Raw genomic sequence first — 13,527 nt, 5'->3', positions numbered from 1 at the left:
ACATCTGAGTATTTTCTAGTTTTATTTATATTTGTGTGTGAACAAGAGCTTTTTTTTTAACATTGTTGGTGTGGATGCCTTTTTATAAAGACAGAAGAGAAAAAAAAACATTCTCAAAAATATCCAGCTGTGTGTAGACTGAGCCTGAGTGAAATATCACTGGCCTGGTAATTCAGATCAGTTATCTGGAGTTGCAACTAGATCCTGGTACTTTTGACTGTTCACAATAATAATAAAAACAAATTAAATTTTTAAGGTTTGTGCTTTATGTGTTTTAGTTGTTTGTTGCCCCCCTCAAACATGCTACAATGCTACTAGATACTGAGGCAGTGTAGGGGCAACTAGTCAGGGTATAAGCATTTCATAGCTGGATCAGGAAGGCCCCTTGAGTGTGTTTTGTTTATGGCCACCGGTAGAATATTGAAGCAACAACCATACAAACACACTGATAGAAAACATACTACACAGATTTTGCTTAGTGTCATTCATTTCATTAGAAACATTGTGAAATAGCATTAGCATTGCTGGTATCAGAATGTGGGATCTTTTATCTGTTGCAAGCATGGCATGCTCCATCACGCTCTTCCTTCTCTTTCTCTCTTTCTCTTTCTCTCTCTCTCTCTCTCTCTCTCTCTCACACACACACATTTGACTGTGTTCTTTTTAATTTTCTTTAAATAATTTGCCTTTCCTTAGTTTAACTCAGGATTTCCATACTCCACCTTCCTCTCTCTCTTTAGTCTTCAACAAGTCTACGTTCAGAGTGCTCTAGAACACTGTCGCAAAGCTCCAGTCATTCTTCGGTTTTTATGTGTGAGCAGTGTGAGAAAGAAAACACTGAGCCTGTTCAACATCTTTCCAGTCTTGCAGGGGTAAGAGTGTGTGGGTGTTGTGTTATTCAGTGACCCAGGAATGTGTTTTTAGTTGTGTACTATTCAATATTGGCTTGTCAGAAATGCTAGAAATGGAATAGTTAGATTTTATGCCAGTAAGAAATTGATATACATTTTTACTTTTTTGACCAAAAATTTGATTTAGTCTGTCTGTTTCTCTGTCTCTCCTCTTCACATTTTATAAATATTTCATGAGGAATGGTCCAATAGAAATGTTCCAGTATTACTTGGAATAAAATCTTTTTATTTTTTTATTTTCATAATTTTAGCATTCTCCTATAAAATTAATATTTTGTGAGATACAGGGAGGTTTGGAAATTATTTTAATCTGTCAAAATGCCTAAACTCAGGCTTGCTGTGGTGCCTGTGTAAAACCATGCTGCACAGACAGTGTGCCCTGCTGTATGTGTGTGTATCAACTTCTTTTAACACTTTAATTCCCCACAGATATGGAGGAAGAGAACACTGTTTCTGAAGTATCGCTCAAGGGTACGCCATGGTAAAGAGGGCTGAACCGAGTCTTGCTTGTGGTTTTTTAGAAAGTCGTGCTCTGTTTGTGGCTTGTTTGCATGATAACATTGTGTGTCATGGTGTTTTACATTTACAGAAATGCAATAATGCACAAATCTTCATGTCCTAAGAATTTAAGATGTGTTTAATATGCAACATTGTATTTGCTTCCTTGATAATAAATTATGATTTGATATGACACTTAATATGGGAATGTTGAGATCATCAGCAAGGGTAAATTTCTCCCTTTAAAGCTGTACACACTCAAAAACTGTGTTACTGTGGAGGTACCCTCAAGGGTACATATTTGGTACCTTTAGTTAGGGAACATTATTGTACCTTATTCTATATTAATTGTAGATTTTATAATTATGTTTATTTCATAGACCCAATTTAATTTCCAGGACTTATGCTCTTACATTATACACAGATTTATAATGAAATAATACAGATATTCTTGTATCCTTCTGGAGAAGAAAATGTAATGTAGCTTTAGGGAACACAACTGGACTCTAAAACTACTGCTGTAGCTTTAAAGGAACATTTAAACCTATACCTTTAGTGTTTATACCTTTATACCTTTAGTGACAATAATGTACTTATATCATACCTTTTTCTGAATGATTTTCCAATGGTATCAAATGGCACAGAGACACAACCTAGCATTAGGTCTTATCCCTGCCTGTGAGTCATGGTTAGTTCCTGCTCCCTCAAGCAATTTAGTGAAATCATTTCTACAGGTCTGGAATATGCTGATTTGCGTTTGCAGTTTTATCCCAAATGAGTCAGATCCGGATTTCTCCTCTATCACATAGTTGTCACAGTCAGTTTCTTCTAGATTGCTACCACCATGAGAGGGTGAGGCATAACACATTTTTGCTGCATGAATAACTGTGTCTTCTTGGCAAACATTAAAGTATTGCTTACCATGCTTTGAAGAAAGCACTGCTTATATGTTTGGGAAGCTAGTTTCATCTGTCAACTTAACCAGTGTGACTGTGCCCTGTTGTAATCTTGTGATCATTCTGGGAATCCCTGGGAATTTAATATTTTCAGCCCCATTTTATTTTTTGTTTGATTAATGTTCACAGGATTATTTGTAAAATCTCAGAGTGGTTAAAGTAGCAAAATCAACTATAGCACCAGCCATATGTTATTAGTAATTACATTAGACATTTAAAAATACCAAATATGAATTAAACACCCAGAACTCTTATTATATGTGTTTCAAACAGGGTCATTTTTATCCTAATATTTTAGGAAATACGCTGAAAATCACATTTACAAACTTGGTAAAGCACATGATCCATTCTTGATGTATGTTGCAAGAAAGCTTTTTTTTTTTTTAAATCTGCAGTACTGTATGTTGTCAAGAAACAATATCATGAGCTTAAAGTTATGCAATACTAGCCCATGTTTTGTAACTGGGGAATATTGCGTGAATCAAAGAGGGTGGAATTATCCATCATATATTTTTATTATTTAATAGTGTTGCATGTTGTTATGGAGAGGAATTAGTGCCAAATTGAAAGCAATCACTGCAACAGAACGATGTGAAATGCATTCTTCAAACGTCATTGCTTTTTCACCCTAACTGAAACCGCTTATCCAGTTCAGGGTGGTGGAGGGTCCCCACCCCGAATCATTCCCTGGAGCAGGTGCCAGTCCATCACAGGATGACACACACTCACAGAGCCAATCCATTTCCAATGTGTGTTTTTGGACAGTGAGTGGAGCACCCAGAGGAAACCCACGTGGACACAGGGAGAACACACCAAACTACTCACAGACACAAGCATGGCTTGTACCCACAACTCCCAAACCCTGGAGCTGTGACAGCGACACTACCTGTTGCACAACTTTGCCACCCACACAAGGATTTGCACTATAAAAAATACATGCTGAATTGAATACAATTCACCTCGAAATGTAATCAATGCACAACTGTATTGCTTTACATTGTGAAGTACACCATCTCAATGAAATGCAGTACACGTGAGATTACTTTTAAATGAAAGGCAAATATTCATTACATCGATTTAATGCCACTCTCTCTCTTACCAGAAAAACAATGTGTGATTTGCATTTAACGAAGAAAATGCTGAATTTGTGTCAGAATTGAACACAAACTACCTAAAAAATGCAATCAGCTCAACAGTATTATATTCCACTGTGTGGCGCTGTGAATGTGCCAAAACAATATGCAAAGCACGGGATTGCATTTAGCTAAGGGCAGTGCTGTATTCATGCCACAATGAATAGTAAAGCATGCATGAGCGTAGCCACGAGTGGGGGTGGACCCACCCAAATTGGACTAAGGCCCACCCAGTCAGCCACATTCTCGGACACACTCTCCTTTCCGAATCGTCCACACAGACTCACATTCCCATGAGTGAAATTCAGAGCTAGAGCGTGTGAGGACATGTTTAGGGTGGCCACCTGTGTTTAAAAAGAAATCTCACGAGTATTGCATTTCAATGAGACATTTATTTCTGAAGTATCTCACAATGTAAAGCAATACAGTTGTGCACTGATTAAATTTCGAGGTGCATTGTATTAAATTCTGACACTAATTAAGCATTTCATTTTTAAAATGCAAATCCTTGTGTATTGTTTTTCAGGGAAGAGTTCAAGCGACGTGAAACTATGTAACAGGTTTTGCTTTTCATTTTGGCATGTATTCTGCTTGTTAGTGTGGAAAAGCAATGGTGTATGTGGATTTAATTTCACATTGTTCTATTGCAGTGATTGCTTTTCAATTTGTCACTAATTCCTCTCCATAGTTGTAACCCAACACAACTACAGATTAAACTGTGAATTCATCAGCATTTAAACAGTCTGGGGTCATACAGTTTACAGTAACATTGAAATGGACATTATAAGCTATGTATTTCACATTGTAAGTGCAATCACATACATATCCCCATGGATTAGCATTAAAAAAAAGATTCAGAAATACAACAACATACTTTGTGGGTTACAGATGCAACGACTTGAATACAATGCAGACATTTAAAAGGAGTATTTCAATGTTGTCCAAACATTCTTCCCCTCAGTTAAGCAGGTCATTCTGTTCTGCTGAATATCAGCTTGAATATGATTCGGTCAGTGGCACAAGGCCAAAGTTTGCGACCTGATAATAATGTTAGCCATGCTGATTTTCAATAACAGCACAACCTTGAGTGTGTTATGTCTTTTATACAATAGTTCTACAAACATCATTCAATTAGTAACTGTAATAAGCCATAAGAGACTTTGATTTGTTTATTTGGATTTATTTGGCTCCGTCTTTGGATTGGGACTGGGCTGTTGGTAATCAGCACAAAATATTTTCTTGCACCCTATCTTGCTACTTTCTATAGGTCTACATTACCATAGGCTAATTATTTTGTACTACTCAACTACTCAAGTCCATTATTGTATATAAAAATGTAAACCTACCTGAAGAACTTCTCTTTAAAAAACCCTCGCATGATAATGCAGCTGTCCTCTGTCCTGATACCATAGTGCATTCCTATCTAAAATCCCTGAACATTTTAGGCAGTACATTTCCATTGTATATGTAAAACATTTGGAAATGTTCAGTAGATGTTTACATAAATTATTGTGCCTGTTACCTTTCCCTGACACACCATTCGCAAAGCTCTGACGAAATACAATAATGTGCTCAGGTATGGATTTACCAAAGCCCAGTTAAGGCTGTGAACATAAAACATTTGTTTAATAGCTATTACAACAGATAAAGGTAGGGCATACCACAAAAGTTCTCATGACTGCTGCATCTAAAGACTATTAAAGGTGTTTTAAAATCACTAAAAGACTGCATTAAGACTACATTATTGCATGTAAAGAATAATTAAGCTTTAATGAAGGTACATTTGCCATAAGTTGTGGAGTGCTAAGACACTGAAATGCTTTAAACTGGTTAGATACTGAGCATGTCTGATGAGTGCTGTTGCGGTAATGACCTTGTGTTGCTGTTAGTAATAGGAAACCACCTGCATACAGTTACAGAACTTCTACAGCCTCTGTTGGTTTGTTATCATTTTTGATTGCAGATTGAGGTAATAACAGAAAATAATAACAAGCAACACACATAGTCGGACATACAGAGATACACACACACAGATACTGAAACGTCAGCTTAAATTCTTTACAGAGCTGTACAGTGCAGTGTACATGACCTTTAATTTGGGTCTTGAGGAGAATATACAAGCTTGGCTGCTCTCATCTGAAATAGCCTTGGTATCCACCCATCTTCTGATGATAAGTTAGGCCTCAACATGAAAAAGCATCAGCCAGCATGTTTCATACACAGCAAGTCTCTAATTTGGTTGTACTGCATAATTATTAGGTATCCATTTGTTGGAAAACGTTCTCCTGTGTAGTTTCATGTGTGGCAAGTCATATGATGACTGGGAAAAAGTATTATTATTTTTTAAGACACAAACGTTAATGATAGGACATAATGTCTATGAAGTAATAGTATAACAGGAGAAAGAAATATTTTATTCTTAATTTTGGACCAATTCTATTTGTTCATTCATCAACAAATGTAGAGTTTTTATGTGACAGTGACAATATTTAGGAAGTCGCACTGAAATACTGCAGCTGTGGGTTTTTGTTAGTTGACCAGTGATTTTCTTCATAAGATCTATTTTTAAATATAAACATAGTGATCTCACATGGTGATTTTTTAAAAGCTATTGACTAAGTCTGTAAATTGCTCTGATAAGTGTCTAATAGCAGTATAACATCTAATTTGCAGTATGTAATTATGTGAAATGAGAGGACTGTGGAAAACACCTCATTGCTAGGCTTTACTGCACTGGTAGTTGTACTGTAGTGTAGACAAGCAGAAGAGAGTTAATTTCAGCACAGCTTGTTACAGAGCCTGAGAGTGTGAGAGCACATGCTTTATGCTGGTGGGATGTGCTGTCTTTTCATGTCTGTAAAGTTCTGCCAATATTCAAATTAACATAGCTGATCTAGAATCAGTTATTATAGAAAAAGACTGTTTGGGGCATGACCAAAAACTACTTGGAGCATAACCAAGAGCAGTGATGTCTGTAACGATACAGTAGAGTATGAGATTGCACAACTTGTTTGATGTGATAGAGATTTGGCAGGAAGAGTCAGGAGACTGGAGTTCGGCATTGACTGGAGTTTATTTGCAATACAACTGAGTACAACTGGGTGTTCACAGTCTATCCCAGGATGATCTGAACTTTGGAGATTGGAGGTTCAGAGGTTTCCTCACGTGCATGCAGATAAGCACAGGCACAGCTTGGTCATCAGTTTGTCACCAGTTCAGTCTATAGCCAGTTCATTCTGCAGCCAATCCAGTCTGTGGCTGTTACCAGTCCAGTCTGTTCCCAATACAGTCTGACATCAAATATTTTAGGAAGGCCTTAGATACATTGGAAAAATTGGGGTAGGAAATTGGAGGAAACGAGGAATTTGAGGAGGGGTAAGGGGGTTGATGAAGCTGATCAAAGAAAAAAGCAGATAAGCTAGAGGAGGGAATGGGAAGAATAGGTGTGAGAGGAGGGGCATGTAAGGGGGAATGATTGGAGGGAATGGGGAACGGGATTATGAGGGGGAGAACAAAATGTCACACAAAGATCCAAAAAGACCATCTGAGTTTCTCTCAGATGGTAGTGTCGGCTGTCACTACCCTGCTGAGGAGGAAAGAGGAAAGAGGAAAAAAGGAAAAAACAAGAGGAAAAAACAAACAATAGAGCCCCTTTTTTCAGTTTGCATAGAATAATATAATTTTCAGTGAACCTTAAACATTAAACTGAAGCTGTTGTATTTTCTCAAATGTTTCCCTTACCTTCAGGATGCCTCATCTGGGAGTGTTTTGTCTAGTCTTTAAACTAGAAATCTACAAACAACTACTGCAGTACTGCTGCTGGATAAAAGACATATATACAGCAGATGTTGCAGTCATTGAATTTCTTCATTTTGGCAAGAATGGCACTTTAAAGCAGGTGTATGCCAAATTTTAAAGTCTGATTTCTACATCACACACATAATATCAGTGTTTTCTTTAGACATGTGGTACTGTTTTTTGCCAAATGGCAAATTTTATTAGATTAAATTTCCTTAGTTAACACACATTACAGAATGCTAAGTAGTGTAGGTTAATATTAATCTCAGCAATCCCATCAGTATGGCTCACCGACCAAATGACTGACCTTGTTTGCTTGAATGAATAGTTTTGTTTTATATAATGTATCACTTATTATTCTGTAACAATATGGAGAATATGAGTTAAATGCTTTATTCATGTGGAGATTTGTAAATGTGTGTGTGTGTTTATATATATATATATATATATATATATATATATAGGCTCCACCCCTTCCTCTCCTCCTTCTTTGTATGTTTCTTCTACTGAGATCAGATTAGCAGGGCTGTGTCTGCCCTGCCAGTGTGCTGATGTCATCACTACCAGCCCCCTCTCTGGATATCCTGGGGATGACTGAGCAGGCTCAGTCTTGCTGTACTAACACAATATGGATGAGTAGACTGGAATGCAGCATATTTGTGAATGAGTGTGCGAGTGTGTCTAGTCTGCTGCGGTTTCTAGGAGGGTGATTGTCACTTATAGCTGGGTAAAGAGACAAGGATCCAAATTCATTTAAAATAGATTATCTAATGCAGTGCCTCATGGAGGAGAACAGCATGGAGGAGGTAAATGAGTCTTTGCTCTCTTCTTGTCTTTTCACTAAGAGCCCTGATGGCTACATTACATTGGATAGTATGTGCCTCTAGAGAATGAGATCATAACAGAGACTGGGCTGGCCAAGTTTGGTTAAGAGGCTAAGCACTGCGATGCTAATAGTGCATGCATTACTCAGACAAGAAACTGTGTGTGTGTGTGTTGTGTGCCCTAGGAAGGAATTTGAGAGCTGCTGCCAAATATTTCCAGCAATGAGGGGAAGTCTCTGCCTTTTCATTGTCTTTAGTCTGTAAGAAAACATGGTCCTTTGAAGGAGAGGTCCAGTTAAAAGTGTTAACAGACTTTGACCTTGGCAATATATTTTTTTTGACTTCTTGTGTTTACAACACAAACAAGAGCAGGAGAAAAGGACTAGACTGTGTGTGTTTTTTGAATTGGGCTAGTGGAAAGGCTGGCTGTCTTGCTGTTCTGAGCTACAATTATTTGCTATTTATGGCTCTTGAAAAACAGCTGTAGAACAATACATCTGATCCCACCCATGTGTAGCCAAGGCTTAGAGGACTAGAGATGCTCCAGAGCTTTTGATCCCATGTCATTTACATCAGAACTGCTCTAGGACCAGGGAACTTTTTGAAAGTTGCAGTAAAAGGCTTATTTATGATCAAACGTCTTTTTGGCCTGTACACACTTCCTAACTAGAAGAGGCCCCATTGCTCAGTTTAAACTAATTGGAAACCGTTTGTTTAAAATAAAAAAAATACATGAATATCTTGACCTCAGTGTTAATGCTGAATTAAGTGTGATTGTAAAGAATATAATTTAATAAATTTAAGATGTGAATATAATTGCATTAAATGAATATAATTGCATTAAAATATTATTTGAATTTAATTAAAAAGGCAGTAGATTTGTATTTGGTATGGGTTACAATCTGGATCATTTGGAACAATAAAACTTAAAAAAATAGTAATTTTTGCTACCCTTTATTGTTAGAAAAATGAGAGATGATGCAAGATAATTGTTTTTTCTGACAGTTGATATTTTTTAATGTACATATCTGCTGATGCCTGTATAAATCACCTGTAAGAAAAAAAGCAGCCTTTTAGTTAGTTTGTTTAGGGCACGTGTCAAATGTGTCATTTGATGTGGCCCACAAGAGCTTAAAAGATCTGATTGACTGCAATCTAGTGGCTTAATGTCGTCGCTTCACTGGGAAAATAATCGGCATGAATTGTGGGAAATGGAGTTTATGGTCAATGCACACTTTTAGACTAAATTATTAATTATTCAGCCACTAATTCTACAGCATGCATTGACCTTAAACTACATTTCCCACAATGCATGCTGATTATGTTGCTCACCAAGTGACGGCATACCACCACTAGATTACAGTGTATCCTCTTCGATGTGATTTTTTCAACAAGTGGAATTAAGAAATAGCTACAAATATTGATCCCAAAATGTCCAGGAAAAGAAAAATTGATGCCGATGGAAGACAGTTTCAAGAGAGATGGGAAGGCGAATACATGTTTATGCTTCAAGATGAAAAACCGGTATGTCTTTTGTGTTATGAGGCAGTGGCAGTTGTCAAGGAGTACAATTTACGTCGGCATTTTGATACCAAGCATGGAGCTAAGTATGCCAAAGTTAGCCTTCAAGACAAAGTTTTGAGTTAGTTAATGTCATAACTTGTGTTTGATGATATTTTTCTTTATTCACTTGGATAGTTTGATTGTTGATTGATGGAGTAATATGAGTGTCGTAACCTGACAACAGGATTTATGTTGTTAACAGAGCAACAAGCAAACATATTTTTACCACAGAGTTATTTAATGTTAAGGAGTACTTACATTTGGTTACATTTAGTTACATTTATACTGTCTTAGAGTTATATCTGGCCCTTTGAGGGCAACCATTATGCTGATGAGGACCTCTGTGAAAATGAGTTTGACACCGCTGGTTTAGGGCAAGAAAGTACTACTCTGGTGGCATTTATGTAGATAAAATTGACATCCCCATCTTTAGCTTTACAGGAAAAAGAGGGTTTCACTCTTTGACGTCACGTGGGTCATCTGGTTGTCTCAGTAGCGAGTAAAGATCAGAAATTATTTTGGTAATATAGTTCTGTAAGTTGGCTAAAGTCTTTTGAAAGTCTTTGGAGAACATTACTGTATTTTCTTGCCCATGCTTGCTTCTGAATGCTGTTTTCACTGTTTGTGAGCTTTCTAAATCAGTGTATAGGGCACTGTAGGGATTCTTAAAATTGTGGTTGTCAATAAAATCAACGTGTTGCTTGTTAAGATGTTTATTAAATGCCTCATTTATATAAATCAATTAAAAATGAGGAATTTTGGCTCAAATTCAATGTGTGAGCATGTGTTTGTGCTTGTGTGCAGGTGGATAAACATCAACAGAGTAAGGACTCTGTTTACTTCAGGGATGGTGTACGACGGATAGATTTTGTTCTCTCGTATGCTGAAGACAAAGATAAAGATGGCGACAGAAAACAGGTAAGTGTATATTAATATCTACTGTGTCAGACAAATCTAAGTTACAATGTACTATGCAACACTGAGACTCATGATGGCATGATTCAAATGTTAAATTGTATTATTTTTGGTTCAACATAAATATCAATGGCCAAACCATATATAATAGGTTTAATTAAAAAGGGCCTATATGGTTTTGTTTGGTAACTGATAATACATCTGTTAATATTGCTATAATATTATAATATATTTTTTTTAGTGGCATTGTCAATATTTGAATTTGAGGTCTCTCCCTAATGTGGAGAAACCTTTAATGGTTTGTTCCTTTAGTGTTGGAACAAAGAAAACACCATAGAATAAAAAAACTTGTTAAATGTATCTACACCTAAGATTAGCATATGAATAAAAGGTCATAATTATACACAGGATACAATGTACAGTATCCTATGCCACTCCATTACACAAAGGGCCCAGCTCATTCTCCTCCTACCAGCAACCTACCAGCTATGATTTATCATTGAACATTTAACCACTAAGATTGCTGTGGCTGTTTATGAGACAATCAACAACCGGCTACACCTAACAACCCAAAACACCCACTACATCACTAGCTCTTCACTGGTGTCACCTCCCCTCATCAGTGTTTCACTGAATTAAGCCCACGACACCCACAGAAGGCACAACACTGGAGACCCTTCCCTCTCCAAGCTAGCTTTACAGTAGAAGTCTGGGCAGCACCCCTAAAGTTCATATTGCACCTGCTCACTCCCGCCGTGCAGTCCTTCATATTAAGGGGTGTAGCTACAGGTGGGCCTGGGCCTACTCAAATTGGACCAAGGCCCACCCAGTCAGCCAGAACTAATTCAACCTGGGCATGTGTGCGGAGACTCTCCTTTCAGACTGTCCTGCACAAATGCAAAGATAAATTCACAGCTGGAGCATGAGGGGACGTGTTTAGTGTCGTCAGCCATCTTGTATTTGGACCATAAATGCTGTGTTCTGTTTGGAACGGATATGGGAGGTGTTTTATTTCATATTTTTGAGGTTAGACTAAGACAATGATTTGTTTGAGAGAGACAGAAGTTCTGCAGCTGTCCCTTGGCTGGAGGGAGGGGCAGATAAGCACAGTTCCTAAACAGAGAATGGGCTTCTCATTAGTTGTCACTTTTATTTAGGCAACCAGCAGCCAGAGTTGACTCTCTATCATTTAGTGCTGCAGCCAGTGTAGTCACAGTCCCACTTACAGGGAGTTGTTTTTTCTGTGGTGCTGAGAGCAGCAGGTCAGAGCTAAAGAACAGCTCTGCTTTTAAATAGAACTTAGCCTGGAGAAACTACATTTCATTCTGCCTCGACACATCTGTGATGACAAAAAAGTTGACTGAATTAATTCTTTATCCATAAAAATCACTTTAAGCACAGACATTAAATTCCCTTGCAAATGTGACATGGAGGGGCAGGCATATGAGCATGGGCACACAGTATCACACACATAATATATGTTTACGTTGTCCTGCTTCCACAGTTACTGCACTGGTTAACTGCTCACTCCCTCAAGTGACAATTCAATTTAGTCCCACGCTGCACGATACTGTGACAGGACCTATGAGTCCTGCCGGAGTGCAGACTTCTTGTAATCTTTACAACCCTATTGTACTCTTCTATGTAGATCCACACTGGCCTCTGTGGCGATTAAGGCTGTACCTAGCCCCACTGGCACCGTTGACGCACGCTCAGTGTCACTGGTTCCATGTGAGCTCTATCTGATACATCACCAATGAACACAATAATATGACAACACCCCATTCAACTAACCTGTCCTCCACGTGCCTAAAACACACATCAGCCATTCCACGTTTACCAAGCATTTCCCCAACAAGTCTGTGCCCCCTTTTCTACAACCACTGAATAGATTTTCAGCTACTGCTGCCCATAGTTTTCTGCCCCTAAAGCTGAACTGCACAACTACTGACTTGTGCCTGCCACCCTCTTTGTAACACATCAGCCATCAAATCTATGTACTTTCTTTCAAAAGCTGCATCTACTCTATCCTTAAATGGAATTGTTAACTCTATAAAATGATCAACCTGTTTACTTTCAGAATACAACACCATGTCTGGCCTCAGCGTAGTTAACACAATATAACACAACTATCATTCATTCGTTATCTGTAAGCGCTTATCCAATTCAGGGTCGCAGTGGGTCCAGAGCCTACCTGGAATCATTGGGCGCAAGGCGGGTATACACCCTGGAGGGGGCGCCAGTCCTTCACAGGGCAACACAGACACACACATTCACTCACACACTCACACCTACGGACACTTTTGAGTTGCCAATCCACCTACCAACGCGTGTCTTTGGACTGTGGGAGGAAACCGGAGCACCCGGAGGAAACCCACGCAGACACGGGGAGAACACACCAACTCCTCACAGACAGTCACCCAGAGCGGGGCTTGAACCTGGAGCGGGAATCGAACCCACAACCTCCAGGTCCCTGGAGCTGTGTGACTGCAACACTTTATTTCACAACGTATAAAATAAAAAAGGAAGAATAAGAAAAGTAAGAGGAAATCAACAGGAACCAAACCCACAAAATGCTACAAAAAAGTATTTCTGTTGTTTAGGCTAGTACTTTATATGAGTTAATGAAATGTTTGTGATGAGAGAGCTGTACCTGACTAACAAGCAATGAAATAAGAATATAAATCTAAGGCTATTTTAGCCTCTTTACATCAGTTTCAATATCAAGAATAAATACACTGCAGCTGTTTTGACTCCATTAATCTTTGTTTCACTTCCTCTGGTGACCCATCTGTTCACACACTAGTTTGTAACAGGAGGGGCCTGTGTGTATTCACACATTTCTGTTACACATGAAAACACAGAGAGAGAGAGAGAGAGAGAGAGAGAGAGAGAGAGAGAGAGCCCTTTTTGAACTTTGACATTGCCT

At 38.3% G+C, this 13,527-nt stretch overlaps 1 protein-coding gene across 2 annotated transcripts in view; it reads left to right on the top strand.

Annotated features, from left to right (window-relative positions):
- The window catches only part of ano5a (anoctamin 5a), a 33,867-nt gene that overhangs the window by 9,182 nt on the left and 11,158 nt on the right, over positions 1 to 13,527 (top strand). For both annotated transcript variants that reach the window (XM_066669519.1, XM_066669518.1), the window contains exon 3: positions 10,488 to 10,601. In XM_066669519.1, the coding sequence (XP_066525616.1) occupies positions 10,488 to 10,601 (114 nt within the window). The remainder of the gene's footprint in view (positions 1 to 10,487; positions 10,602 to 13,527) is intronic.

This window comes from Hoplias malabaricus, chromosome 4 (genome assembly GCF_029633855.1).
Source record: "Hoplias malabaricus isolate fHopMal1 chromosome 4, fHopMal1.hap1, whole genome shotgun sequence".
Lineage (NCBI taxonomy): Eukaryota > Metazoa > Chordata > Actinopteri > Characiformes > Erythrinidae > Hoplias > Hoplias malabaricus.
Note: the sequence above shows the minus strand (reverse complement) of the source record. Positions and strands in the feature narration are given on the sequence as shown.